This window comes from Odocoileus virginianus, chromosome 20, assembly GCF_023699985.2.
Source record: "Odocoileus virginianus isolate 20LAN1187 ecotype Illinois chromosome 20, Ovbor_1.2, whole genome shotgun sequence".
Taxonomy (NCBI): Eukaryota; Metazoa; Chordata; class Mammalia; order Artiodactyla; family Cervidae; genus Odocoileus; species Odocoileus virginianus.
Genome location: NC_069693.1, coordinates 8643592 through 8671329, shown reverse-complemented (window position 1 = coordinate 8671329; position 27738 = coordinate 8643592). Strand labels below are relative to the sequence as shown.

The window sequence follows — 27738 nt, the reverse complement described above, 5'->3', positions numbered from 1 at the left end:
TCAAGAAAGAGGTACTTGTGTCTGGGGAACATAGCGGACGTTGCTGCCTAGTCTCAGATGAGGAGGGAAAAGATGTACCATTCCACGTACTCCGAGACGCCAGTCCCTCATATATCTGGAAACTGAAGATCGCAAATCGCACCCAACCTTACACTCATCAGAAACCAAAACACAACGCAACACAAGCTCAGTGGACAACAAGCACAAAGGAAACATTAACACAGATATGAGAAGAAGGGAGACGTTGAAGACATAAATTCTTGGGGTAGAGAAGCCCTTCTCAAATAAACACAGAAACAAACAAACAAACAAAACAAGTGCCTAAAAGTAAAGAGACTCATAGATTTGGTTACTTTAAAATGAAAAAACTTCAGCAGGACAAAACACACCAGAAATGAACATTAATTCACAGACAGTGAAAACAGGCATCTTTCAAAAGCAGCACAAATGTCCAATAAGCAGCGGAAAAGAAGTTCATCCTATGGGTTAAAACAAGAAAGTGCAAATTAAAAGAATAATGAAATTCCACTGTGCACTTGTGTGGGTTGAAAATTTTTTTAAGTTTGATCCTTGCAAGTGTCGACAGTTCCTCTGACACTTCACTGAGATTTTAGAGGGCATTCCTTTTTTGGCCATGCCACGCAGCTTGCAGGATCTTAAGTTTCCCAAACAGGGATCGAACCCATGCCCCCTGCAGTGGAAGCGCAGAGTGCTAACTAATGGACCACCAAGGAAGTCCCTACGAGGCATTTTTATATTAACTATAATTGTCCTTGTCTTCCCTGGTGGCTCAGTCGGTAAAGAACCCACCCACAACTCGGAGACGTGGGTTCGATCCCTGGGTTGGGAAGATCCCCTGGAGGAGGGCATGGCAACCCATTCCAATATTCTTGCCTGGAGAATCCCATGGACAGAGGAGCCTGGCGTGCTACAGTCTGTGGGGTTGCAAAGAGTCAGACACGCCTGAGTGACTAAGCACACAGCCCAGAATAAATATCTTTAATGTATTTGGTTCTTTCAGCTCTGGGCATCTTCCTGAGGAAACACTCATGGTGGCCACAGAGGCATGGGCAGATCCCTGACTGTCACAAGAGGGAAGAGGGGGACAGCACCCGTGCCCACAAAGGGAGATCTTTAGTAGACGTGTTGCAGCCAGACAACTCCCAAAAGGGTTCTTGCCAATGTGTTCCCCTCGCCCCCACCAGAAACAAGACCCCTTTTAGGGAGGGAACTTTTCTCTCTGAAGTGGCTGAACCTTAGGAAGAGATTGTGCAATTTCCAAATATAAATATCGAGGTACAGGGAGGTGACCCCTGAGTAAGACAGCCCACTGCGCTCATGCACCCCCCCAAACCAGGTCCATATGAGCCCTGACTTGGTGGAGGTGCCTCTGGGGAGCCTGGCCTGAGCCTTGCTGTTTCAGGGGTAAGGACGGCCCTAAGACCAGAGTCCCAAGTCCAAGCCCGCCACCACCAGTTGCCTCCTTCCTCCAGGGTGTCCCAAAGGGACCCTAGGAGTGTCCCCTGATGGAGGCACGCTGGAGATAAACAATGTCAGTTACGCAGTGTGAGGACAGCGCCCAGGACTAGCCCCCGCCGGCTACAATTCAGAATAACCAAAGCCTGCCAGAGGGCACCCAGATCTGAGACAACCATGGGGTGGGGAAGAGGAAGGCTATCCACATCTCCTCACACTGGTTCTCCTGCAGCCTCAGTCCCTGGGCACCAACGTGTCCCTTCTCGGTACACAGAGCAAAAACTTTGAAGCCATCAGTGACTCCCCATCTCCCATCCCTGAGCAAATTCTGTCTGCTCTACCTTTGAAATATTAACCTGCCCAGAATCTCACTTCTCCCTACCCTTACTGCCTCTGCCTGGTCCAGTCACCATCACCTCTGTCTGGACAATCACAGTCGCCTCTTCACTGGGCTGGCAGCTTTCAGTTTTGCCCCACGCTCATAGTGTGTACAGGGCTCTGGTTAAACTAAGCCAGCTCGCATTCCTCCACTCAGAGCCCTCCCCTGGCTCCTGCTCACTGCATAGTAAACGCCAAAGTCTTCACTGAGGCCCAAGGCAGCCTGCTTTACGGAAGTTAGTATAATCCATACCTATGTGTATGATTTCTTTAAAAAAAAAAAAAAAAGTGAATAGAAAGTAACAAGAGTTCATCACAAACCAGTAAGGGCAATTATTGTTTAGTGAAATTTTGTTCTGACAAAGTATATATGATATTAACATTGTCATTCCATCGCCCAGTCGTGTGCAACTCTTTGCGGCCCCATGGACTGCAGCACGAAGGCCTCCCTGCTCATCACCATCTCCTGTGAAGTCTGCTCAAGCTTCACGTCCACTGCTTCGGAGATGCCATCCAGCCATCTCTTCCTCTGACACCCTCTTCTCTTTCTGCCCTCAATCTTTCCCAGCATCAGGGACTTTTCCAATGAGTCAGCTCTTCCCATCAGATGACCAAAATACTGGAGTTTCAGCTTAAGCAACTGTCCTTTCAATGAATATTTAGGGTTGATTTCCCTTAAGATTGACTGGTTTGATCTCCTTGCTGTCCAAGGGACTCTCCAGCACCACAGTTCAAAGGCATTAATTCTTCAGCGCTCTACCTTATATAACACATGATATTAACATACATGTGTTTTATGATACGATGGATTTTATGTTTATGATACATATAAGGTATATGATACATATTTGTCTGTAGTTTTTCTAAATGCAACACAATAAAACAGGAGATATCAGACTACACAGCACATATTAAGGGTAAATTACTGAAATGTTCATTGCAATGATAAATTCTACACACAAACACACACAACATATATAGTGGTATGTGACATATTACATAAAATGTTTTTATATTCCATTACATACTATGTCACATAATGCAGGAATTACACAATGTTTATCCAACATAGAGGGTGAGTTGTGAATTATTATACATATATATGGTGGATTATGTAAAATATAGGTCTTATTTCACCTTGCTGCTGTAGATTGAGACGGAGACTCTGCAATCTGAGAACGGCAGGGTTATTGCGGCGTCTCCAGGGAGTAGCTCCCGTGGGTGGGGACTGGAAGAGTGATGGAAGCAGGACCAGGCAGGGCGCGGTAAGAGCTGACCGCATGGGGGTGTGGGAGCTGGTTGGCCCCTCCAGAGCTGTGCCAGCTGAGGCAAGGGGGCCAGGCTTTGTCCTCCTGAGCCCTTTGCCCATCCTTCTTCCCTTGCTTACTCTGTTCCAGGGGTCAGTAAACTCTTCTTTATGTAAAGGGCCAAACAGTAAATATTTGCATCTTTGAAGGCAAAGTGGTATTTTTCACAAATGACTCAACTCTGCCATTGCCGTGCAAAAGCAGCCATAGAAAGACATAAACAAATGAGCGTGGCTGGATTCCAATAAATCTTTATTCCCAAAGACAGGCAGCGCCAGGCCTTAGTCCGCTGACCCCAGCTCTGTTCTCGTAGCAGCCTCTTGCAGGTCCAGGAAAAGGCAGACCCCCACACCGCTGCAGGGCCTATTAACCCTTTCTCACTCTGGCGGTTGCCAAAAGGGATCCTCGCATCTCTTCCCTGACCAGCTGATCTACATCCCCATCTCCATTACTCCTGAAACTTTCTTCTCAGCCCTCATCACCCAGACAGGGATTAGTTTTTCTTCTTTCTTCCTTCCTGTTTTTGGCTGTGCTGGGTCTTCGTTGCGGTGCACAGCTCTCTAGCTGTGGCACGTGGGCTCAGTAGTCGTGGCTCGCGGGCTTAATTGCCCCAAGACATGTGGGATCTCAGTCCCCACCCCACCCCCAGGGATCGAACCCACATCCCCTGCATTGGAAGATTCTTTACCACTGAGCCACCAGGGAAGACCCTAGGTTTTTTCCTTTACTGTCCACGTCCCCGCACTAGCTGATGGCTCCGTGGTAGCGGCAACCTTGTCTAGTCCCTGGCTGACTCCCAGCTACTAGATAGAATGCAGCCAGGAGCGCAGTAAACATCTGTCCAGTAAGCGGGTGGATGGTGCCCTCTCCACACTCCTCTGGACATTCTTCTCCTCTCCTTCTGCCTATGGGGCTGGGGGATCCCAGCCTGGCCCCACAGCATCACAGTGGCCAGCTCAGCGATGGGCCAGGGGGTCAGGTGGGGGCTTTAGGAAGTCCATTTTCTCCTGGGGTGACTCTCCCCAGGCAAGGGCCTGCGCAACGGGGAAACCAATATGGGGGTCAACAAGGCCTGCCAGGAGATGGGAGAGGCAGAGTCCTCAGGACACCGGATGAGGCTTTTGTGAGCCACTGTTGAAGAATTTGCTTCTTGTGGCTTACAGCCCTCCTCAGGAGGGGAGGAGTCCCTCCTTCCCAAATAAACCACAGGGCAGATAACACTGGAAGAGAAACACTGGGCTGTAAGCCCCCGGCAGTAGGGTTAGGGCTGTCTCCTTCCTGGCTGGGACACCAGCTCTGCACAGAACACGTGAGGGACATGGTGGGCGCCTTGGTGACAGTTTTTTGTTTGTTGGTCAGGCGCGGCAACACCCAGGGATCAAGCTCCTGCCCCATGCAGTGGACGTGCAGAGTCCGAACCACTGGACCACCAGGCAATTCCCTCGGTGACAGTTCTTTGAATGAAAGAATATACGAAGGACAGTTTTTCTAAAGTTAACAGGGATTTTTAAATGTGGGGAAAAAAATACACCAACTTGAAGACACCCAATTTGAATTACAAATTTTATTCTAACCCCTTTTCCCAAGTCACAAATAGATACAAAATTTTAGCTAGCAGGAAACCAGAGCGATGAGCCATCCTCTGGTCTTGTGCGTTTTGGGGGCGATTCTTTCCCCTCACATGTGCTGACCCCACCCACACGCAGTGGGTGAAGCGGCTACACCCCACAAAGTCTCGCCACGCATGAGTATGCATCAGGGCTGAGTTCAGAGTCTGAGATGTGAGAGCAGCACTATATCAGGGTCAGGGTGGCACAGGGGGTAGGCGCTCCAACCCAGACTGCCCGTCTTCTCTTCCCACCTCTGCTTCTTCCCTTCCTGTGTGACCCTGGGTAGGTGACGTTCCCTCTCTGTGCCTCAGCTTCCTCATCAAGGAAACAAAGAAAATAATGTTATGCCGACTATGTGAAGCACTTAGAACAGTGCCCCGCGCCTAACTGGAACTCAGTAATTAACTCCACCAGAGGCTTCCCTTGTAGCTCAGTTGGTAAAGAATCTGCCTGCAGTGCAGGACACCAGGGTTCTATTCCAGGGTCAGGAAGATCCCCTGGAGAAGGAAATGGAAAGCCACTCCAGTATTCTTGCCTAGGGAATCCCATGAACAGAGGAGCCTAGCAGGCCACAGTCCAGGGGGTTGCAAGAGTCGGACATGACTCAGCAACTAAACCACCACCACCACCACTCTGATAATGACCGCATCTAACTGACAAGAGAGGTCACTGACATTGATGTCACTGACACTGACGTGATGTGGGGAGGGCAGTTACAGTCCCTGGCCTCCAGAAACCCCGCTCCAGAGATGTGTCAGTGCCAGGGTGGCCCCACCCCCCCCCCACCAGAGGTAACCATGGAAACAGGTACTGAGCCGGCTCACCTGGCTCCATCAACCACTCCGTCATGCCGAGCCAGCTCTGTCTCTTGCCTTCTTCCCCTCATCATCTAACCCACTCAAGTCACTTCCCATTTTAAAAGGATCCCTGCCTGGCCCACCTCCTCAGCTCCCTCTACCTCAGTGGAGGCTCTTCTAGAAGGAATTAAGATGCTGTCTCAGAACCCCAGCTTCTTGGTTTTCTATCTGGGCAGGTCTTGTGTCCAGATGGTTTTCACTCCCCTGGGGAAATGAGGTGAGGGAGAAAGGGAGAGAAAGCTGGCCCCTCCCACTCCACCTGCAGCTGCTAGGAAACAGGTGGAATGGGTCTCACCTCATTCGTCAAATGCGAAGATACTGGGTATAATGGGGGGGCTGTTCTGATAGAGAACTGCACCCCGTCCTTTCGCTATTGTGTGGAGATCTCTGCCTCCTCCCCGAGTGGTCCACCTCCCTCTCATCTTTCTTCTTGCTTCTCTTCTAATTTTAATAAGCCTTGTACCTGTTCTGGAGATCAGCTCATGATTCCCAAACATCCTTCAGCTGACTTCCTCACTCCAGGGCTCCTTTAGGTAAGCAACATCTACAGACTGAAAGGGGCTTCCCAGGTGGCTTGGTAGTAAAGAATCTGCCTGCCAATGCAGGAGACACACGTTTGATCCCTGGGTCAGGAAGATCCCCGGGAGAAGGAAATGGCAATCCACTCTAGTGTTCTTGCCTGGAAAAGCCCATGGACAGAGGAGCCTGGTGGGCTATGGTCCATGGGGTCGCAAGAGTCGAACACGACTTAGCAACTAAACAACAGCAACAGCCTGAAAGACTGAATGCTGCCCGGTGGGGCCCAGACCCCTCCCGCTTCAGAGGTGAGTCCTGGAAGAGAAGCCACGTTGTGAAGGATGGTTCCCGAACTGCTCCTCTCACCCTCGTGCTTCCCCAAATGTCCCACGGGGTTGGCAGGAGTCCCAACGTACGCCTGGGCTGTCTTACCCAGGAAGTTATGGGACCTTATTTGCAAAGAGTCTTTGATGTAATTAAGTCAAGGATCTTGATGTGAAATCATCCTTGATTTAGGGTGAGCCCTAAATCCAATGCCAGGAGTCTTCACAAAGAGACAGGGAGGAAGAGAAGGCCATGGGAAGATGGAGGCAGAGGCTGGAGACATGTGGCCACAAGCCCAGGGGTGACTGAGGCCACAGAAGCTGAAGAGGCAAGAAGCATCCTCCCCTAGAGCCTGTGGAGGGAGGGAGCCTGTGCAGTCCCCAACCAGGGACTGAACCTGTGCCCCCTGCACTACAAGGGCAAAGCTTAATCCCTGGACCACTAGGGAAGTCCCTAAACTCCTGTTGCTTTAAGCCACCGAGTTTGTGGTAATTTGTTATGGCAGTCCTGGAAACTAATAACAAAGGTAACTGGTAGCCAAGCCCAGTGGGATGGAGGTGGGACTTGGGGATTGGAGGCAGGAGGGTAACACTGCGTGAAGAGGGGCTATTGGACCAGAGCCCCATGAGAGGAGAGCAAGAGCACACAGATCTATAGATCTGATGGAACACGAGGATGCGGTCATCTAATCCATGGCGGGCGGTCCCCTGAGCGACGCCACTGCAGAAGACGGTGGGAAGGCAGGAAAGGCCCGGGACTCTGAGGACAGGTAAGCAGAGGGCTCAGGCTGCAAGACAGGCCAGACCAGCCATTGGCAGGACCGAATCTTCCACCAGAAGTGGGAGTGGCAGAGCACTGCTAGAAGGCCCTGCACAGCCATTCCAGTGGGTTGTGCCCTAGACTGAAGGAAGGGGGTGGCGGTTGGTTCTGTTGGAAAATTCCATTTGAGTGTCTCAGGGGAAGAGACCATGGATCAGGTTAAGGGGAAAGATATAATATTTGCCAGATCAACTATAAGCCAAGATCCCCCGTTTTTTCCCCTCAAAGAGAGGAGTGATGCCCAGAGAGCCCACCTTGGAAGGTGAGGGAGGCAGAAGTGCATTGAAAGACACTACATTTCCTCACAATGGTCGGCGCCACCTGACAAAGGGAAGGAGGTATTCTGGTGTCAAGGATGAGCGTCCCAGGGAAACGTAACACTGATCATCATAAATGGGGGCTGACAGGTTGATCTGGCTCAAGTCCGGTTCCAGGTCTTCTGCCAAAGGAGTGAGCCTGCTGTCCTGCTGGCTGGGCCCTGGGTCTGCGCAGTTTTGAGTGGGTGGGAGAGTTGAGCACTGCGGACTGCACCACCTGAGTCAGAGGCTGGAGGGTCCACTGGTCACAGTTGGAAGTATCACAGGTCGGCAGGAGGGTGACCTAAGCCAAGTTCCATCCATCCACATCCTGGTGGTTTCCCCTGGGCCAGCACAGGCAGGGGTAACTCAGGGAGAAGACCACATCAGGGCACACAAGGCCACGTCCAAGTTCAGGCTTCAGCAAGCTCCTACTTCTTGGGTGAGGACACTGCCTGGGACGTGGATGCGGCCCCGGGTGTGGACGGCGGGTCCCCGGCGTGCAGCTGGGCGCGCACCTCTCGCATCTGCGCCTGCAGCTCCTCCAGGGCGCCCTTTGGCGGCGCTGCCTGCACCTGCGCCTGCAGGGCCTCGAGCGCCAGCGCCAGGTGGCCCACCTCGTCCCGCATGGCGTCCCAGGCGGCGCGCTGCTCCTCCTCCTTGCGCCGCTGCTGCGTCTGGTGGCGCCAGTACTCCAGCACCAGGCAGCTGCCGCCCACGATGAAAATGGTGGCCTCGCCCAGCAGCTCGGCGCCCAGCTCGGCGGCCGCCTCCTCATTCAGCGGCTTGATGACCGTGCCCCGGAAGCCCATGATGCGCATCTTGGTCCGCATCTCCACCCAGTGGTACACTGCGAGGGAAGAGAGGGGTCAGGTCGTGCGCTTGGGGCCCCCTGCCACCCCCACCCTCCACGCCTCGGTTGCTAGGTCGGAGAATTGGGGACCCAGCAGCCAGAATCACCAGGGGGGGTGCTTTAAAGAAGACCCTGCCCCTGGCCTGGTCTGAGGAACGCCAGTCACCCCTCTTGGGGTGACCCTGAGGGCATCCTTTAAATCTCCCAGAAGATTGTCAAGGGGCCAGGAATGAGAAACTGTGCCCCAGAGGGGAGGTTCTAAGACTGGGGACCAAGCTCCTAGAAGGTTACTAGGAGCTCCCAGGGCGCAAAGTCCCAGGAGCTGTAAAGAAAGGGTCAACTGCTGGAAGCTTAGCTCCTTCTGCTTGTCTCTCAAGCCACCTCCCTGGGTACCATCATCCCATCCACTTAAGAAAGGCAGAAACCTTTCTTTTCAGATCTTCCCCAAATGCAGTGGCGTGGGGGTGGGGGTGGGGGGCTCCTGGATCCAAAGAAAGGGCAGCTGAAATGTGGGAATGGATGCTAAGCGACTGTGAGCACAGGGTGCCGAATCCTCTGCAAGTCTGGCTCCCAGCCTAGATCTTCATCGACCCTGAAGATGGAGCTCCTCACGGTGAGGTTCTGGGCACATATCCTAGAAGAAGCTCAGAGCTGACTGATGCTGCTGGAACAAAAAACTTCCTTGCCTAGCTGTTTCTTTGTGAAGGAAGATTCTCAGCATTTGAGTCTTAGAAACCAAGGCAGAATGGATGCTGAACCCTGACTCACTCATGTGACAGTTAACATTCATCCAAGGATACTTGGGATTATTGGGGGTGATGCCCTGTTTTCTGGCTCATCTGGAGATTCATTTTCCTACCTCTTATTTTACTTTTAATGTTTAATAATTATTCAGAAAATGTAGAACACATAAAATGTTTTAATTAATTGTGGACTAATACTTTTATTTTTTGGACCAATAATTTTAAAGGCAATTCAAACCAGAAAAAAATAGTTTAACATTTAGAACCTTACACAGGAAATTAAACAGACTCAAATTTGAATTTCTGTACATATTTTGGTTGCTGATACATCATTCATTAGACAGAATTCTTCAGGGAACGAAACTGTAAGTATAACTTCAAGGACAAAAAGGGACAACACAAAATTTGACTGTAAAAGAACTTGCTCTTCTTTTTTTTCTTATAAACCGGGCAACGGCAGGCACCAAATCACAGAAGTATGTGGATTTCGGTAATACTTCAAAGAAAGGATGCTCCGGGTGTTTGAAAATGTTGTATTCCTAACACAACAGAAATGACATCTTCTGTATTTCCTATTGGTCCCCCAGTCACCCCGTAAGAGATGAGCACCTCATCTTTCCCTGGCCCCTCTGCTCCCCATTCCTACAAGTGATTTGTTATATATATTTTATTCTTATATTTACACTCTTCTCACCATCTCCCTTGGCTCCCAACATGGCCAAGGAGGAAGCCAGCAGCCCCTCTTCCCCTCTCCACTACGCACCCCCCCTATCTCCCTAGGCCAGACCATTCTTTCTCAAGGTCAAGGTTTAACACACTAGCTGTTCAGGGGCCATAGTACAGTCCCTTGCCCTCTGTGCATCAGACAAGTCAGAAAAATGAAAATAAATGGCACATACAAGGCAACAATCATGGAGACACTGTTCGGTGTGACGTGACTACGCTAGAAAGGAGTCCCTGTGATGGGCTGTGTCAGGGTAGAGCCGCCTGGCAGAGGGGTCTGGAAGCCTTGATGTGTCCTCAGGATCAAGGTCAGCCAGCTTCTCTCCTCTTACTCCATGGAGCATGTGGCAATTTGCTCTCAGGTGGACAATGATTTTCTAAGATGACTTGACTTTCTCTTGAATGACAGTTCTCAAACTGCATATCTCATAAGTGGGTCATGAGGTCAGTGTGGTTGCACAAACTATCATTAGAAGTATAAGCAAGAATGTAATTTTTAGGGAACTGGTGACTGACCCTAGTCAGGTATGATGATAACCACTTGCATGACCTGTGTTGCAACAGGAGGTCCTGATAAAGAATGAGGTACTGCTGCTAAATACTAACCTGGAGAATTCAGAAGGGACCAAAGGAGGGAGGATATGCCCGCCCACAGCATGTCTTATAAAATTAACCCAGAATTCAGGAGGAGCCCAAGGAGGAGGGTGAGTGCTAAGTCATTTCATTCATGTCTGACCCTTTGTGGCCCCATGGACTGTAGCCCGCCAGACTCCTCTGTCTATGGGATTCTCCAGGCAAGAATACTACAGGGAGTTGCCGTGCCCTCCTCCAGGGACTGAATCCAAGTTGCTTATGCCTCCTGCATTGGCAGGCGGGTTCTTTACCACGAGCGCCACCTGGGAAGCCAATGGAGGGGGGAGGAGATGATATATCCTGCCAACCTCCCAGAAACCCTCACGCTGGAATCCATCTTGGCTAAGTGATGCACGAACCACCAGGAAGGACCCTGAGTCAGAATGACTGGTCAGAGGCAGCCTGGAAGCTAATCCCATCCCTGTAAAACCTGAGACTGTGAGCCACGTGGCAGAGAAGCCCTCCTGGGTTCCCTTACCCTTCTGCTCTCCACCCAGGTGCCCCTTCCCAATGAAGTCTTTCGCTTTGTCAATATGTGTGTCTCCTCGGACAACGCATTTCCAGGTGTTAGAAAAGAGCACCCTCTCGGGCCCTGGAAGGGGTACCCCTTCCTGCAGGCATCACCCTAGTTGGTCAGAGAAAGACAGATACCCTATGATCTCACTTACATGTGGAACTAAAACAACAACAAAAGACCAAGCTCATCGATATAACAAACAAAAAAAGAACATAAAACATCCAAGCCAATCTTATGTACTCAGGGCAAGGGCTGTTTCACAAAACTTTTATTCTTGTTTTGCGTGGGACTACGTGACTGTGTGTGCAACTGGAACATGGGTAAAAGGCTGAAAGCCACTGTCCTAGACTTTGGTTGGAATCCCCAAATCTACAGATCATGTTTAGGACAGTGACATCTTCCCAACACTGAGTCTTTCAATCCATGAGTGTGGTCTCTCTCTCCACGTAGCCTCCCATTCTTTCTGTCAGCCTTGCACTTCTCTAATTTTATTTATTCCTAGGTACTAATAGTTTTTCCATTATTATTCATGGTATTTTAAACTCCATTTTCCATTTGGCTGGGGCTGGTACACAGTGATGATACAGTTGATTTATGTAAATAACTTTCTCTCCAGTGAGCCCCCCAATCCATTCTTTTTTTCCCCTTTTTAGTGAAATATAACTTAGACAAAGTACACAAATGTTAACTGCAGAGCTAGATAATTTTTTAAAAAATCTTTATTTTGTATTGAGGTATAGCTGATTAACAATGTTATGATAATTTCAGGTGAACAGTGAAGGGACTCAGCCATACATACACATGTACCCATTCTCCCCCAAGAGCTGGATAATTTTGTAATATGTAAGCATCACCTAGATCAAGATCTAGGACATTCCCACACTCCAAATGGCCTTCTTCCAGTCGGTATTCCTAAAATGACTATTCTGACGTCTTATGATAGATGATATGTTCCCTTAATCCTATTCTGTCTTCCTTGTGATAGATCACTTTATCACTCTTTCTGTTCTGACTTCTTTTCTTCAACAATATGTGAGATTCATGGTGCTGCCATGCATTCAGTTCATCCACTGTGTTGACAGTTGAACTGTTGAACAGTTCATTCACCCACACCCCTCGGATGGACACTCAGGGAGCCTACAGTAGGAAGGTTTCCCAGGAATGAAACTGCTGAATCACAGGGCATTGCATAACCCAGATAATCCCAACACACATCTTTTTTTTTTTTTTCAACACACATCTTAATGAAGTATTTTGTTGTTAAGGACAAGCTGACCCTAAAATTTACAGGAAATGCGGAGGTCCTAAGAATAGAAAATTTTAAAGAAGATCAAAGTTTGAAGATTTACACAATCAGATTTCAAGACTAACTAACAAAGCTGAAGTAACTAAGACAAGACAGCGCTGGAACAAGGACAGACAAGTAGAGGATGGGGAAAGAAGAGACTGTCCAAAACGAGGCCCCCGCGGGTCTGACTGCTTTTCAAACGCTAGACCAGCCTCATAGTCTTGGAATAAATACCACTAGGTTATAATGTATTATCTTTCTTATACAGTGCTGGATTCTACTTGCTAACATTTTTGTTCAGGATATCTGAATCCATGTTTAGAAGGATCTTGGCCTAAAATTTTTCTTTCTTATAATGACCTTGTTAGGTTGTGGCATCAGTATCTCATTTGACTCATAAAATGAATAAGGAAGTGTTCTACTTTCTCTAGGATTTAGAAGAGTTGGGTAATGACTTCGTTTCTTTCTTAAATGTTTGGAAGAATTTTATCACTGAAGCCACCTGGGCCTGCGATTTTCTTTAAGGGGAAGGTTTTAAATTATAGATTCAATGTCTCTAACAGATAAAGGGCTATTCAGAGTTTCTATTTTTTCTTGAGTCAATACTGTTAATTGTGTTTTTCAAGGAAACTGTCTATTTCCTCTACATTGCCAAATTTTGGGGCTACAGTTGATCATGATATACTCTTGTCATCCTAGAGTTAGGATCTGAATTCATCTTTCATCCCTTTTAATGGAAATTTGTGTCTTTCCCCTTGAGTAGTATTAACCTTTTCAAAGAACCATCTTTTGACTTTGTTGATTTTTCTCTATGAAATGCCTGCTAACTTCTAGTTGTTCTTCAAGATGTGTCTCAGGTGTCTCCTTCTTCAGGACTAAGACCCCTCTGGGCATCCTCAGCTCCTTGGGCTCCTACATCCCAGCCCTGATCAATCCTGGGTGTCACTGGTGACAGATCTGTCTCCCCCACTGGGTCACGAGCTCTGCAAGGGCTGGGCTCAGGCCCATTCTGCTCGCCCTTCCATCTCACACCTGAGTTCACCTCTGCCCGGGATACCATCCCCCACTCCTCTTCTCCCACTGTGCCCAATTTGTTTTTTAGGTCTCAGCTGGAGTGTCTCTTCTTCCTAGAGAAAGACACCTCTCTGATAGCTAGGCTGCATCAAACACTCCTCTCGGCTCCCGAAGCTCCCCAGGCTTCCCTTATCATGACACTGTTTATTCTAGGTTGAATTTTTTTTTTCTTTAAATATGGATGTAGAACTCCTTGCTTCTAAAATGGATACAGAAATCAGTTTCACTCAGGCTTGTTTGACCTTTCACCAAAAATGCTGGTTTCACTGTTTTCAAGTTTCTTGAGGCCTCTGGCAAATTCTCCCTGCTTCATGAGGAACTCCTTTGTCACTGCCTGGAGGCTAGGCTGAAGGGCAGGTTCCCAGAAATGCCCAGTCCAGCACCTGGCACTGAGAAGGCACTCAGGCAATGTTTAATGAGTGGATGAAGCTCATCTTTCCTTCAGGTGTCCTCAAATTTACTGTATTTAATGTCACTATAAGCATCCAAGTTTTGTCCAAACATTCTTGTCTGTTTTGAAGTTTATATCTTAAATAGAGCTTGATGTTTATCTTATCTCTCAGGAGTCAAGAATGCTGCCCTTCCCAGGAGGAGAGAATTTCACAGATAGCTTTAGCCAAGAAAAAGGCAGGATTGGCCCAACCTGCTCATCTGCCCTTAGTCACTCTGCTGGAATTTTTGACATCACACCATGGTGGCACACTGCTACCTTCACTTCTCCTTCTGAACTGAGAGGTATGCTGATTTACAATATTGTGAATATATTACGTACTGTGAACAAGAGTTTCAGGTGTGCAGCATGGTGATAGTCTTTTCGCAGATTATACTCTATTACAGATTATTACAAGATAATGTGTATAATTCCCTGTGCTATACAGTGAATCCTTGCTGCTTATCTACTTTATATGTAGTTTGTATCTGTTAATCTCATGCCCCTTATTGGTCCCTTCCCACCTCCCTTTCCTCTTTGGTAACCACAAGTTTGTCTTCTGTATCTGTGTGTCTGCTTATGTTCTACATATACATTCATTTGTATTATTTTTTAGATTCCACATATAGGTGATATCAAACAGTATTTTCCTTTCTTTCTGTCTAACTTATTTCACTAAGCATAATACTCCCTAGGTTCATCCATGATGCTGCAAATGGCACTATTTACTTTTTATGGCCAAGTAACATTCCATTATATACACAAACACACCTCTCTATATATGTATGTATGTATGTATACATACACACACACACACACACATATTAGATATATATCTCACATCCTTTTAATCCAACTGAGGCAGGAGATAGATGGGGCCCCAGGTTGAACAGCTCCAACCAGTCTCCTGGCTGATACTTGGAGATATAAGGTACCATCAGGACTACTGGGCCTTGACCGGGTAAAAGCCAAAGCAACCACATTCTTCTAATTCTTGTGGCTGAGGGGATTTCCCTGCCTGACACACTGCAGAAAAGGTCCCCAGTGAGGGGAGACAAAAAGGGAGGGAGGAGACACCAGCCCATAATTTGTCCTGCCAACCTCCCAGACACCTTCACGTTGGAACTGATCTTGGCTGAGCGATGCACACACACATTGGGGAGGACCCCGAGTCACCAGAGACAGACACGGACAAGATGGTGCCAGAGGCAGCCCAAAGACTGCCCGGATACAAGCGACCTACATCTCTCCTACTGACACATGGCTCACTCTGAGCTCCCCTGTGTTTTCTTCCACACATATTTGTTTCTAATAAATGCTTTATTTTTGTTTCACAGTTTTAGTCTCTTTGCTAAATTCTTCCTTCAAAGAAGACAAGGACTGAGGTCCCCCTTCTTCCCAGCAAAATCACAGTCGTCTGTTGATGGGCACTTGGGTTGTTCCTATGTCTTGACTATTGTAAAGTGCTGCTATGTACACTGGGTGCATGTATCTTTTCAAATTAGTGTTTCTGTTTTTTCCAGATATATGCCTAAGAGTGGAATTGCTGGGTTGTATATAGTTCTATTTTTAAATTTTAAAGGAAATTAAGCAACATATATTGCACAACAAATCGACCAATAAAGAAATTGAAAGAGAAATTTAAAAAAATACTTTGAGATGAATGAAAATACAACATATCAAAACTCATGGGAATCAGCAAAAGCAGTTCTAAGAGGGAAAATAATTTTTGAAAATGCAGTGGTACAGTATACTAATGCATATATATGGAATTTAGAAAGATGGTAACGATAACCCTATATGCAAGACAGAAAAAGAGACACAGATGTATAGAACAGACTTTTGGACTCTATGGGAGAAGGCAAGGGTGGGATGATCTGAGAGAACATCATCGAAACATGTATGTTATCAAGTTTGAAACAGATCGCCAGTCCAGGTTGGATGCATGAGACAAGTGCTCAGGGCTGGTGCACTGGGATGACCCAGAGGGATGGGATGGGGAGGGAGGTGGGAGGGGGGTTCAGGATGGGGAACACATGTAAATCCATGGCTGATTCATGTCAATGTATGGCAAAAACCACTACAGTATTGTAAAGTAATTAACCTCCAATTAATAAAAATAATTGGGAAAAAAAAAGAAAATGCAGTGGTAAATACAATAAAACAGATAAAATAGTTAAACTGGGGAACAGGAACTGAGGTGGAAAAGAAGACGGTTGAGTTTTCTTCATAGATGTACTTGACTCTTTAAGTACTCATGTTCCGTAATGTAATTTTGAAAACACATTTAAAAGACTTGTCTAAGCCAAATATTCAATCCAAAAGTCACAGAAAACACATTCTTCTCAAGTCTCACGTGTACATGGAATATTCTCCAATTACAGATCATGTGTTAGGCCGCAAAACAAGCCTTAACAAGAAGACTGAAATCATGTCAAGTATCTTTTCTGACCATACTGGTATGAAGCTAGAAATCAATTACAAGAAAACTGGAAAATTCACAAATATGTGGAGATTTAACATGTATTGCACAAACAATGGGTCAATGGAGAAATAAAAAATACTTTGAAATGAATGAAAATGAAATATACCATACTGAAACTCATGGGATTCAGCAAAAGCAGTTCTAAGAGAGAAGTTCATTGTGATAAACACCTACCTCAAGAAACAAGAAAAATATCAAATATACAACCTAATTTTATACCTCAAGGAACTAGAAGAAGGACGAGTGAAGCATAAAGGTAATAGAAGGAAGGAGATAACAAATATCAGAGCAGAAATAAATGAAATAGAAACTAAAAAGACAATATAAAAGGTCAAGAGCCAGTTCTTTGAAAATATAAACAAAATTGATAAATCTTTAGCTAGACTGACCAACAAAGAGACAGAAATCAAATGAAATCAGAAATGAAGAAGTTATTACTGATTCTACAGAAATACAAAGGATCAAGAGAGAGTACTACAGACAATTATATGCCAACAAATTGGACAACCTAAAAGAAATGAATAAATGCCTAGAAACATACAATCTTCCAAGATTGAATCATGAATAAATATTATCTTCAATAATATATTTATCTTGAATAAAAGACACTGAGAAAACTAGTACAACCATATGTAAAAGAATGAAATTGTACCACTATCCCAGGCGGCACCAGTGGTTAAGAACCTGTCCGCCAATGCAGTAGACATAAGAGACGCAGGTTTGACCCCTAGGTTGGGACGATCCTTTGAAGAAAGAAATGGCAAACCATTCCAGTATTCTTGCCTAGAGAATTCCATGGACAGAGGAGCCTGGTAGGCTATGGTCCATAGGGTCACAAAGAGTTGGACACAACTGAAGCGACTTAGCATGCACACATCTTACACCACATACAAAAATTAACTCAAAATGGATTAAATACCTGACTGTAAGACCTGAAACCATCAAGTTCCTAGAAGAAACAGGTGGATTTTTTGGATTTGACACCAAAAGCAAAAATAAACAAGTCAAACTAAAAAAGCTTCTGCACAGTAAAGAAAAACCATAAACAAAAAGAAAAGGTAACTTATAGGATGGGAGAAAATATCTGCAAATCATATATCTGATAAAGGGTTAATATCCAAAATATATACAGAACTCATTTAATTCAACAACAGAAAAACCAAACAATTCAACTGGCAGAGGATCTGAACAGACATTTTTTCAAAGGGGATATACTGATGGCTTGCAGGTACATGAAAAGATGTTCAATGTCACTAATCATCAGAGAACTACAAATCAAAACCACAACGAGCTATTATACTCACTAATCATCAGAGAACTGCAAATCAAAACCACAATGAGTTATCATACCTATGAGAATGGCTATTATAAAAAAGACAGGAAATAACAAACAATGGTGAGGACGTGGAGAAGAGGGAACTCATGGACATCACTGGGGGGATAGTTAAGTTGGTGCAGCCACTATGGAGAACAGTGTGAAGGTTCCTCAAAACATTAAAAATAGAACTACCATATGACCCAGCAATCCCACTCCTGGGTATTTATTGGAAGAAAACGAAAACACTGACTCACAGTTCTGATTCTAGGAATTTATCACCTTCTTCTCCAAGAAAGGAAGTATGTATGGGTTTATCAAAAGATTTGGAGTCCAGAGGAATGCATGCTAACCCCCACAGGCTGGGACCATTTAGCAGGGAGCTTCTTTCAACTGCTAGCCAGGGACGTGTCCCGCATTCAGCTCCAGGGGTGCACCCTGAACACCAGCCACTCCTGAGGGGCTGATCTGTGGGACCACTGGGACTCACCAGGAGGTGACTGTTAGGGCCAGAGGCACGTGAGTGGTGCATGACACCATTTGATGACCTAAAGCTTTATGGCCATGTGATAAGATCACTTGAATCACCTTCCTGGGCAAGGCAGGTTCTTGGGAAGTTAATCAGGAAGTATCTGAGGAGACTTCGGATCTTTCTCGGGGGGCTTTGCTGCTGCAGTCAGTGTGCTCCAGCCAGGAGAACCCCAGAGGGTGGCGGGCCCCACCAGCAGCCAGCGTCATGGGGCCAAGGGTCCACTCTAGCAGGAGGACCTGACACATCACCTTCTCCAGTAACTGCCTCGCTGGGGACCCCCTGGACCCGGTCAGTCCTCACTCTTCTCTCCTCTGCCTCCTGCTGTGGCCATTCTCTTAACAGGTTGCCCTCCCTGAGCCAAGAACCCGGGGTGAGTATAGCGACCGGAGGTGTGAAGGCCAGGATCTTCTGAAGGGCGGTGAATGTGAGGTGGGTTGTGGGTATGACAGCCTTCCAAGCAGGGGTTGTAAACTGCAGATCTATGATCATAAGTTGCAAAATCAATGTGGTGTGTGGTAACCAGCGTCTCTTTAAAGTAAAAACATTTTAATTCACGTTGTGTAATTTCAATTACATAAAATTCTAGAAAAGGCAAGCTGCTCTCCAACAGATCAGTGGTTGCCTGGGGATCGGGTAGTTGCAGGCAGGGGCTGGGAGGGGCACGGGGATACCCTGGGGTGACGGCTATGTTCACTCCCTAGGCTGTGGTGATGGTTTCACGGATGTACACGTTTGTCAGAACTTATCAAGCTGTATACTTTATTTTTTTTTAAGTTGTATACTTTAAATACGTGCAGTTTATAATGTGTCAATTATACCTCAATAAAGTCATTAAAAATTAAGAGGGAACCTCCCTGGCAGTCCAGTGGTTAAGAATCCACCTTCCAATGAAGGAAATGTGGGTTCAATCCCTGGTTGGGGAACTAAGATCCCACATGCCACATAGTGTGGCAAAAAAAAAAAAAAAAAAACGCTAAAAGAAACAGAAGAATATAAAATAGAACAGAACAGACTAAGCCAGCCAGGAAGGAAGAGCAGCGGATGTTAGCTGGGTGAAGTCGACAAATACCACAGGAGATGAGGGCAGTCCCCAGAAAGGGGGATAAAAGCTAAACTAGAGTGAAGAGGGGAGGGGGCCAAGACGCCCCCAGGCAGGGAGCCCCGCCTCCCAGCTCTGCCCAGGCCCAGGCTGAGCTGTCCCTGGCCCCCAGGCGATGCACAGGTGACCAGCGGAGGCAGTGCGGCCCTGGATCCCAGGGAGGGCACCGAGAGGGCTGTGGGCTCCGCTACTCCTTCCATCGGAGCTGCTCCATTGAGACGGAGTTCCTGCTCATCTCTGGAGACAATGCCAAATCAGAGCAGGCCAACTGCAGGAAATACTACAGGAAGAACGTCCAGGCCCTGGGAGGGCATCGCCCCCTCCCCTTACTCATCCCCTTCCTTCCTGAACCTTCACTTTGAGGACACGGCCTGGAGTCACCAGTGGTCTCTTCTTTCCAAGATTCTAAGTTATGGACCACAGATTCCTGGTCTGGGGCTCCTTGTCTGCAAAACAGACCAAATGAGAGAGGTTTCCAGCTCTAGCTAGGGGGTGAAGGATGATAGCTAGGGAAGATGAAGCATGTGGTGGCAAGGAAAATTTCTTTCCGTAAGCAAGTGAACAGGCTGAGCCGAAGGCCCCAGTTTGCTGAGTTCACGAACCATAAGATGGTGCAGAAACTCCTCTCTGTACCTTCTCCTTCCTTATGATCCTCCTGAGCTGCAGGCCAGTCTGCTGGTCCTCCTCCTAGCACCAGAGAGGCAAGAGATCCAGGAGGGGGAAAGACAGGCATTCAAGGATGCTCTTTTTTGTTTGTTTGTTTTGGCTGCACTGGCTCTTCATTGCTTTTTTTTTCTCTCTTTTTTTTCTTCTCTTTTTTTTTCTTCATTGCTTTGCAAGGGTTTTCTCTAGTAGTGGCTCAAGGACGTTCCTGGCAGTGAGGTTTAGAGTGGTAAGAAGTGGGAAACAACTCAGCTGCCAGAAGCAGATGATTTCACTTGTGCGGCGACAGTCCCTGGTGACTGGCCTTCCTGCACCAACAGGCTGCAAGGCCCTGAAGGGTACCTCCCCAACGGCCTGGCCACGAGAGACCAGGATGTGAGTTAGAGTCCGCCAGCGAGATGCATCACCCAGGATTTGCAAGGAGACGTTACAGAGACAGGGTCCCCCAGCTGCAGCTTTGCATGGGTTCTGCTGGTGAAGGTAGGTTAGGGACCTCAAGGTTTTCCAAGGTAAATGTCCAGTGTCCTATTACCAACTTCAGGGGTGTGATGGCTTCTTGGCCCCTGGATGGCATTAAATCGGTGTGCTCTTCAATACAAAAGTCCAGCAGGCAGCGTCAGAGGCAGCAGCTCCCCTGGCGGGTCAGTTCTGTGGTGGCGTTCCCGGAAGCCCAGCCAAGAGGCACTTCTAGCCCTTCCCATGACTCTGCAAACCTCATCCTTTGTATTAAATTACTTTCTGCCTAATTTATTTGGAAATGGGTCAAAAATAAGACAGATTAATCGATGGATAGAGGGACAGGCTAATGGGTCAAAACGTGGTAAAGGAAGTACAGTAAAATGCTACTGGGAAAACCTCTGTGGTGGGTATATGGGTATTCAGTGTAAACCTCTTTCAATGTTGCTATATGTTTGGAAATGTTTATATTAATAATAAAATGTTGAGAACCATCCTTTCTTCTAAAAGAGCTGGAGTGTTTTCTGTTTCCTGCAGGTGAACCCGAAGATGCCATGGTCTTAGAAATGATGAAAGCTGTCTATGGCCAATGTGGAAAGGGGCTCTGAATTTAACAAGTGAACTGAGTAGCTGTCTTGTTCTTAGGCGGGTTCCCAGCACGGAAGAGAAATCTCCTCTCCAGGAACAGGGACCTCAGGGGACACTGGGTCTCGGTCTCCCTCTGGTGGCCGAGATAAAAGTGGGACACTGTCCCTCTGCTCCCTCCTGCAGGGGAACCTGCTATTTTAAGAGCCAGCCTTGGATTCAGCAGTTGAGGCCCAGCGATGCTCCCGGTCCAAGCCTCTGTCTCCTGTTTTATAAAAAGGCTTTAATAATAATCCTCACCCATAGGCTGTGTGAGACCCATCAAGACTGTGGAGCCAGCTGAAGGTTTCCATACTGGGCAGCTGTTGTCGCTGTTATAATCAGGCCTGGGCCGAGGCTCCTGAATCTCAACACTGAAAAGTTTTCACTGGGTGTGGTGCAGGGAGATGACAGGAAATACACAGGGATGTGCTCCTCCAGGCTTGGGAGACAGGTCGCTGTTAGCAATACTCAGCAGGTCCTCTTTGCTCCTACAAATGCCAAGACCATAGGCTGGAGGCAGGCTGGGCCTGGATCCAGCCTCCACGTCCTCAGTGAACCCCCTTTCCCTCACCGCAGTGACTGGTAACACAGCCCCCAAGAGGGAGGAACAGCTCTTCCTATGTTAGACTTGCAAATAAAAGAAGGAAACAGAAAATCAACACTGGATAAATACAATAATAACTGCCGCAGATAAGATCCACAGACGATGCTAAAATTAATGGGCAGAAGTCTAAGGAGAAACAGGATATCTGTATAGTCTCAGAGTGTCTTCCCCAAGAGATTTATTTCATTTTAAAAATTTTATTTATTTATTTATTTATTTGGCTGTGCTGGGTCTCAGTTGCAGCACTGGCATCCAGTTCCCTGACCAGAGATTGAGCCTGGGCCCCCTGGATTGGGAGCACAGAGTCTTAGCCACTGGACCACCGAGAAGTCTCTCATTTTATTTATTGAGGTATAATTGACATAGAGTATTACATTAATTTCAATGACTTAATGACTTGGTACTTGTATATACTGCAAAATTAGATTAACTACAAATGGAAAAATGCTAACTTCACACTGGACAAACCTAGCAGACACTACCTCGACCATGTGACCAAGGTCAGTAAGACCAGAAATCTGGCTGATATCCTGAATTCCCTGAACCAGTGCACGGAGAAGCACACACTGGCTCTGTGTTATGTTTGCCAAAAATGTGGCGCTTCTTTCCAGTCATGGGAAAGCATCAGACAAGCTCAGATCAAAAGACAGTCTACAGAATTAACTAACCAGTATTCTTCGAAAGGGTGAAGGAAGACAAAGACAGATGGGAAACTGTCACAGATTAAAGGGAACTACAGAGACATGACAACTAATTCAGGATACTGGATGAGATCTGGAGACAGAATAAGGACTTTGGTGAAGAAACTGGTGAAATGGGAATGCCACGGGTGGTTGTGTTACCAGCACTGCACTCGTGTTCCTTCCCTGGGTTTGCTTCCTGTACCACGTTTAGAGAAGATGCTGTCATGGGGGGAAGTTGAGGGAAAGGTCTGCAAGAACACTGCCCCATTTCACAACTTTTCTTCAAGTCTACCCTGAGCTCAAAGGAACAAGATTTAAAAAAAAAAAAGAAGGGACTTCCCTGGTGGTCCTGAGGCTAAGGCTCCATGCTCCCAACACAGGGGACCTGGGTTCGATCCCTCATCAGGAAACCAGATCCCACATGCTGTAACCAAGACATGGTGCAGCCAAATAAATAAATTTTTTAAAAAAGAAATAGGCTCCAGGTGGCAAGACTGGGAGGAAATGAACCCTTGGGAACATTCGTGGCTGCCAGGGTAATTCTGCTGCACACCTTTGAGTCAGTAATTTCGCTTCTGGCTAGATTCACCCTACAGGTGTGAAAGGCCTGTCTGGCCTTTCTGCAGCATTGTTTATGATATAACAATTAAAAAAAAAAGAGGGGAAACCCTACAAGACTATCTACAGTCTCAGAAATGACAAGAATCTGTCAGCAGGGGAGAGTAAGGAAGTTTTTTACGTTGCAACAGATAATCCTCCCCAGAATGACATGGAACACAGTGTCTGAGGACCAGCACAGTGCCTACTGTTTGATGTATTCATGGAAAAAGAAAGTGGGGTGGCGGGGGTGCATATCAGCATCTGCTTGGAAATGCACAGTTGTTTTTGGTTTTTTTTTCTGGAAAAACTCAAGATAACCGTGGTTGCCTCTGTGGAGAACAGGGTGCCTGGGGAACAGAAGTGGCGGGAGACTTTCCCCTACTTAACTCTTTTGAACCTTAAACTATGTGAACTTGAAACCAAAAACTGAAGACAAAACAGATAACTAAAATGTTTTTTCCCCCAAAATCAACAAACAAGCCACCCTGGACCCAGAATCTGGGGTCAAGACTGTTTAGATGAAATACTCTGCTCTTCCCTCAAGTCCCACTAAGATGGCGATCGGGTAGAAAGAAGCCAGAAGCCACAAAAACACAGGGGAGAGGGCGGAGTGGCCTGGAAGGAGTGAGTGGGGGCACCCGTGGGTGGGGTGGGGCAGGAGACCAGGATGGCAGGTCCTGGTGCCCCTGAGAGTGGGGATAAGCTGAGGACCCTCAGAACCCCTTCTCCCCCCCGACAGGAAGCTGCAGAGGGTGAACCAGGGGGACTCCAGGAACCACTGAGGGAGCAGGCGCCATGCTGAAATTTTACAGGCCTGCCCCTCTGGCCTGGGACTGGTGGTCAACACCCAGAGGTCAAGAGTGAAGGCCAGGGCAGGAGTTGCTGGGAGTGAGGCCACATCGTTCACTGAGGCACTTTTTTTTAGAACGGGGCTCTGCTGAGCTGTGACCTCGGCCATCAGGGGGACAGGAAAGATCAAGGTCACGGACATACCAGTAGCTCCCAGGTCCCTCTCTTCAGGAATCCAGAGCCCCCTCCCCGCTCTCCCTCTAAAGTCCTGGTGAAGTAGGTATCTGTTGGGTTTGCCAGCCCAGCATCCACTCCTCTTTTTCTGGAAACTTCCCCTGACCCCCCTGTGGGGGAGCTGCTCCCTCACTGTTCCCACATCTTCAGGTAAACCTGACCCTACCCTCATCTTCAGATGCTGGCATTCAGCCCTGGGACTTTCCCTGGAATTTCAGGAAAGAGGCCTCCTCCTTCCTCTGGGGTTGCCTGGTGAGTGGGATGTGAAACTGGAGTTACTGAGGCCATCTTGTCCCCAAAGAGAGAGACTGCCTGAGAAAGAAGATAGCACAGAGAAACACAGGGCCCGAGGACGGCACTGCGCCTTCCAGGAATTGTCTGGGTTCCTGGATGCAGCTGAGCTTGAAGCTGCACACTTCCGGAGCTTTTATGCCCCTGCCCATTAGCTTACGATTCGTCACTTGTAAACAGGAGTTGAGAGAGGAGTTCAAAGTGAGGTCATAACCCCTTCTTGACAAATACTGAGAGACAGGAGTCTCAGGGAGCGCTGAGGGGGACAGGCCTAGAAGTGTGTGCCCAGGAACACAGCGTACAATAGGACACCGACGTCACAGACAAGAGGCTAGACATGTCTTCTGCACTGAGCAAGTATTACTTTTATTAGCAGAAATCAACTTTCTTTGAAAAATAATAAAGCAAATTAATTGATTCCTTGCTGCCCTTCATTTCTTTTGTCACCATGACCTCCAGACCAGGTCCAAATATATTAACATGGCCCCGTGTGATCTGTCTTTGGATGGCCATCAGTCCTTCCTCTTTCAGCCACCCCAGCCTCCTCTCATTCCTCCCATTCACACCTTGACCCCTGCACCTGTGCCTCCATCTTTCCACTGGGGCGCACTCCTACTCGAGTTCTGAGTCATGCCCTTCTCTCCAAAGTCCTCCCCCAAACCCACAGACAGGCTCAGATCCCCTCCTGGCCTGCCCAGCCCAGCACTGACCCACTAACTACCCCTCCTCACGGAGGGCCGGGCCTGTGTCCCGCTCTGCACTGGAGACTCAGGGCAGGGCTGTGTCCCCGCCAGCACACGGCCCAGCACAGAGAAGCTGCTGGGCAGTGTTGGTGGATGGATGAGATAAGGATGAATACAACAGGCAGGGACAGGGTTTGTCTCACCCCTGTGTCCCCAGCACTCAGCATAGGCCACGGTGTGGAGAAGATGCTCAACAGGAGATATGTTGAAAAAATGAGACCAAAAGTGAAAAGTCTGAGGTATGAAGACAAATCAGCGTGGTGAGAAAAAGATGCTTCATTCAATCAACGCTGTTGGGACAACTGGAGAGCCAACTAGGAAAGAAAAGAAGATGGATCCTGAGTGGGTTGAGGTATCACTGGGAGGAGCTGGGTGGTGAGCGAAGCCGATATAGGAACCAGAGCCGGGGATGAAGCCTGATCAAGAGGACAACCTCCCCAAAACAGTGAGACTTCAGGCAGAACCCATGGGGGAAAATTCAGTGGGAAGCCTAGCCCGGGCTGGCAAAGACTGGGGCAATAGGCTGGAGGAAAGGGGTTTTGACAAGGCCCATGTGGTCCTTGGCCAGTTTCTGCTGCTAAAGAAAGATGAAGACCTCTTCCAGGGATGGCTGAAGGACACATGTCCTGCCAGTGCCAAGAAGGAGGGGACCTTGATGCTAGAGGGAGGAGGCTGAAAGCAGCTGGACGGTGTCCCCAAACCACAGCCCACATTCCCACAGACGCAGACCCAGACCCACAGATGCACTCAGGAATAATTACAGGGAGACACCCTTGTGTGGGAGCTGAATAAGCATCGCGTTTCTCCTGTGTATTCTCAACAAATTCTGGAAGAACTGTGCACCCTCTTTATACACTTTGAAGTTGTCAGATCCATTTTTTCCATCCTAAGTTTAAATTACTGCAAAGAACATAATGAATTTTAAAAGAAACCCACTGCATCACTCTTCTAAGCACACGCAAAGGGCTAAAGAGCCATAGAAACGTAATGCCTTCCAGGTTCATTTTAAAGATACACACTCTTTAACAGTGCTTTGCAGTGTTCCTTACTCTTCTTTTTATTTATTTATTTTTTAAATTTTATTTATTTATTTATTTTTTCCTTTTATTTTTATTAGTTGGAGGCTAATTACTTTACATCATTGCAGTACTTACTCTTCTTTTTTAAAATTTATTTTATCTGTTATACGTTTGGGCTGTGCGGGGTCTTCACTGCTGCATGGGCTTTAGTTGTGGCGACTGCGGGCTACTCTGTAGTTGCGGTGTGCGGGCTTCTCATTGCGGTGGCTTCTCTTGTTCTAGAGCTTTCAGGCTTCAGCAGTGGCAGCCCTCAGACTCTAGGGCACAGACTCAGTAGTTGTGGCACATGGGCTAAGTTGTCCCGAGGCATGTGGGATATTCCCGGACTAGGGATCAAACCCGTGTCTCTTGCATTGGTAGGCAGATTCTTTACCACTGAGCCACCAGGGAAGCCCTACTATGGTTCATTTTAAAGATAAACACCCAGCAGCTCCTCCTTAGCAGTGTCTGCACTGTTCCTTACTCTCTTAATGTTCAATCTATATTCTACTTTCTCTACAAAATCTTATCCTAACATGACATATTATTATGTGCAAATGTCCTATTATATTTCTCTGAAACAAAAAAAAAATGTGCCTATGAATTAAGATCAAAATTTTCATTTCTTGTGATCTTAAATTTTTCTCTAAGACTGAGTCACCCTTATAATTATTATTAGCATGTGTGCGTGCTAACTCGCTTCAGTCATGTCCGACTCTTAGTGACCCTGTCACAAAGAGGGCCCCCAGGCTCCTCTGTCCATGGAATTATACAGGCAAGAATACTGGAGTAGGCTGCCATTTCCCTCTCCATGTTACAAGCATATCAGCTGATCAAAATATCATATATGACACAATTTGATACATATTAATAACTACCCAACATAAAAAGTAAATTTTGACCACAGATGCACGTCTTAATAAGGTGGACTGGGGAAAGCATTCCTTCCATCAATATTCTAAATTGTTCCTTTGTTATGCTGGCTGGTTTTCGATATGGGGTAATGCATCAGTAGGAAGGGAGAGGAGATTTGCCTCTCTTTTCATACTTATCCCAGAATTTCTTTTCCTGGGAGCAGAGCCATTGAAAAGGGAGGGAAGTAAGGAAAAGAGGGAGGGAGGAAGGGAGGGAACCCAGCAGATTCCTCAGGCAAATCCGGTGAAACTGGAGCTCTGGGAAGGAATCCCTTAACACTCCCCCTGCAGGAGTGCGGGGCGTGGGGTGAATCCACATCTGCAGCCTGAAGGCCACCTGCCATGTGCCACACAGACTGCAATGCTGATGACAGCATTCTCTGGGAGAGCCTAACCCAAGAATCACCTAATGTTCAAGGTATGCAGTTAACAGGGAAAAAATAGGACACGGAACAATGTGAGTAGTACACAATCTGTTATGTGAGTTAAGTTTATGCATATAATACACCTGATCACGCCCAGAACACCTCTGGAAGGTGCCTGGGGAGTGACCTTTGGAGGTTGACCTCTGACCGCCTACTCTTCCCATCAACCTCTGCTCCAGTCACACAAGCCTCCCCACTGTTCCTAGAACTGGATAGGCATGCTCGAGCCTCAGGGCCTTTGCACTTACTATACCTTATGCCTAAAACACTCCTCTCCAAACATCAATATTTCCTCACTTTACTCAAGTTTCTCATCAATCAATGGAAACCCAAATGACTGAGAGAGTGGATAAACAAAATGTAGGCTATTCATGTA

General features: G+C 47.2%; 1 protein-coding gene across 2 annotated transcripts in view; it reads right to left on the bottom strand.

Annotated features, from left to right (window-relative positions):
* The window catches only part of OPA3 (outer mitochondrial membrane lipid metabolism regulator OPA3), a 73611-nt gene that overhangs the window by 32949 nt on the left and 12924 nt on the right, over nucleotides 1-27738 (bottom strand). The window contains exon 2 of one of the 2 annotated variants that reach the window (XM_020898134.2): nucleotides 4711-8433. The exons of the other annotated variant lie outside the window; for it this stretch is intronic. Within the exon in view, the coding sequence (XP_020753793.1) occupies nucleotides 8015-8433 (419 nt within the window). The 3' untranslated portion in view covers nucleotides 4711-8014. Of the gene's footprint in view, nucleotides 1-4710; nucleotides 8434-27738 lie in introns of those variants that run through there. 2 annotated transcript variants of the gene reach the window in all.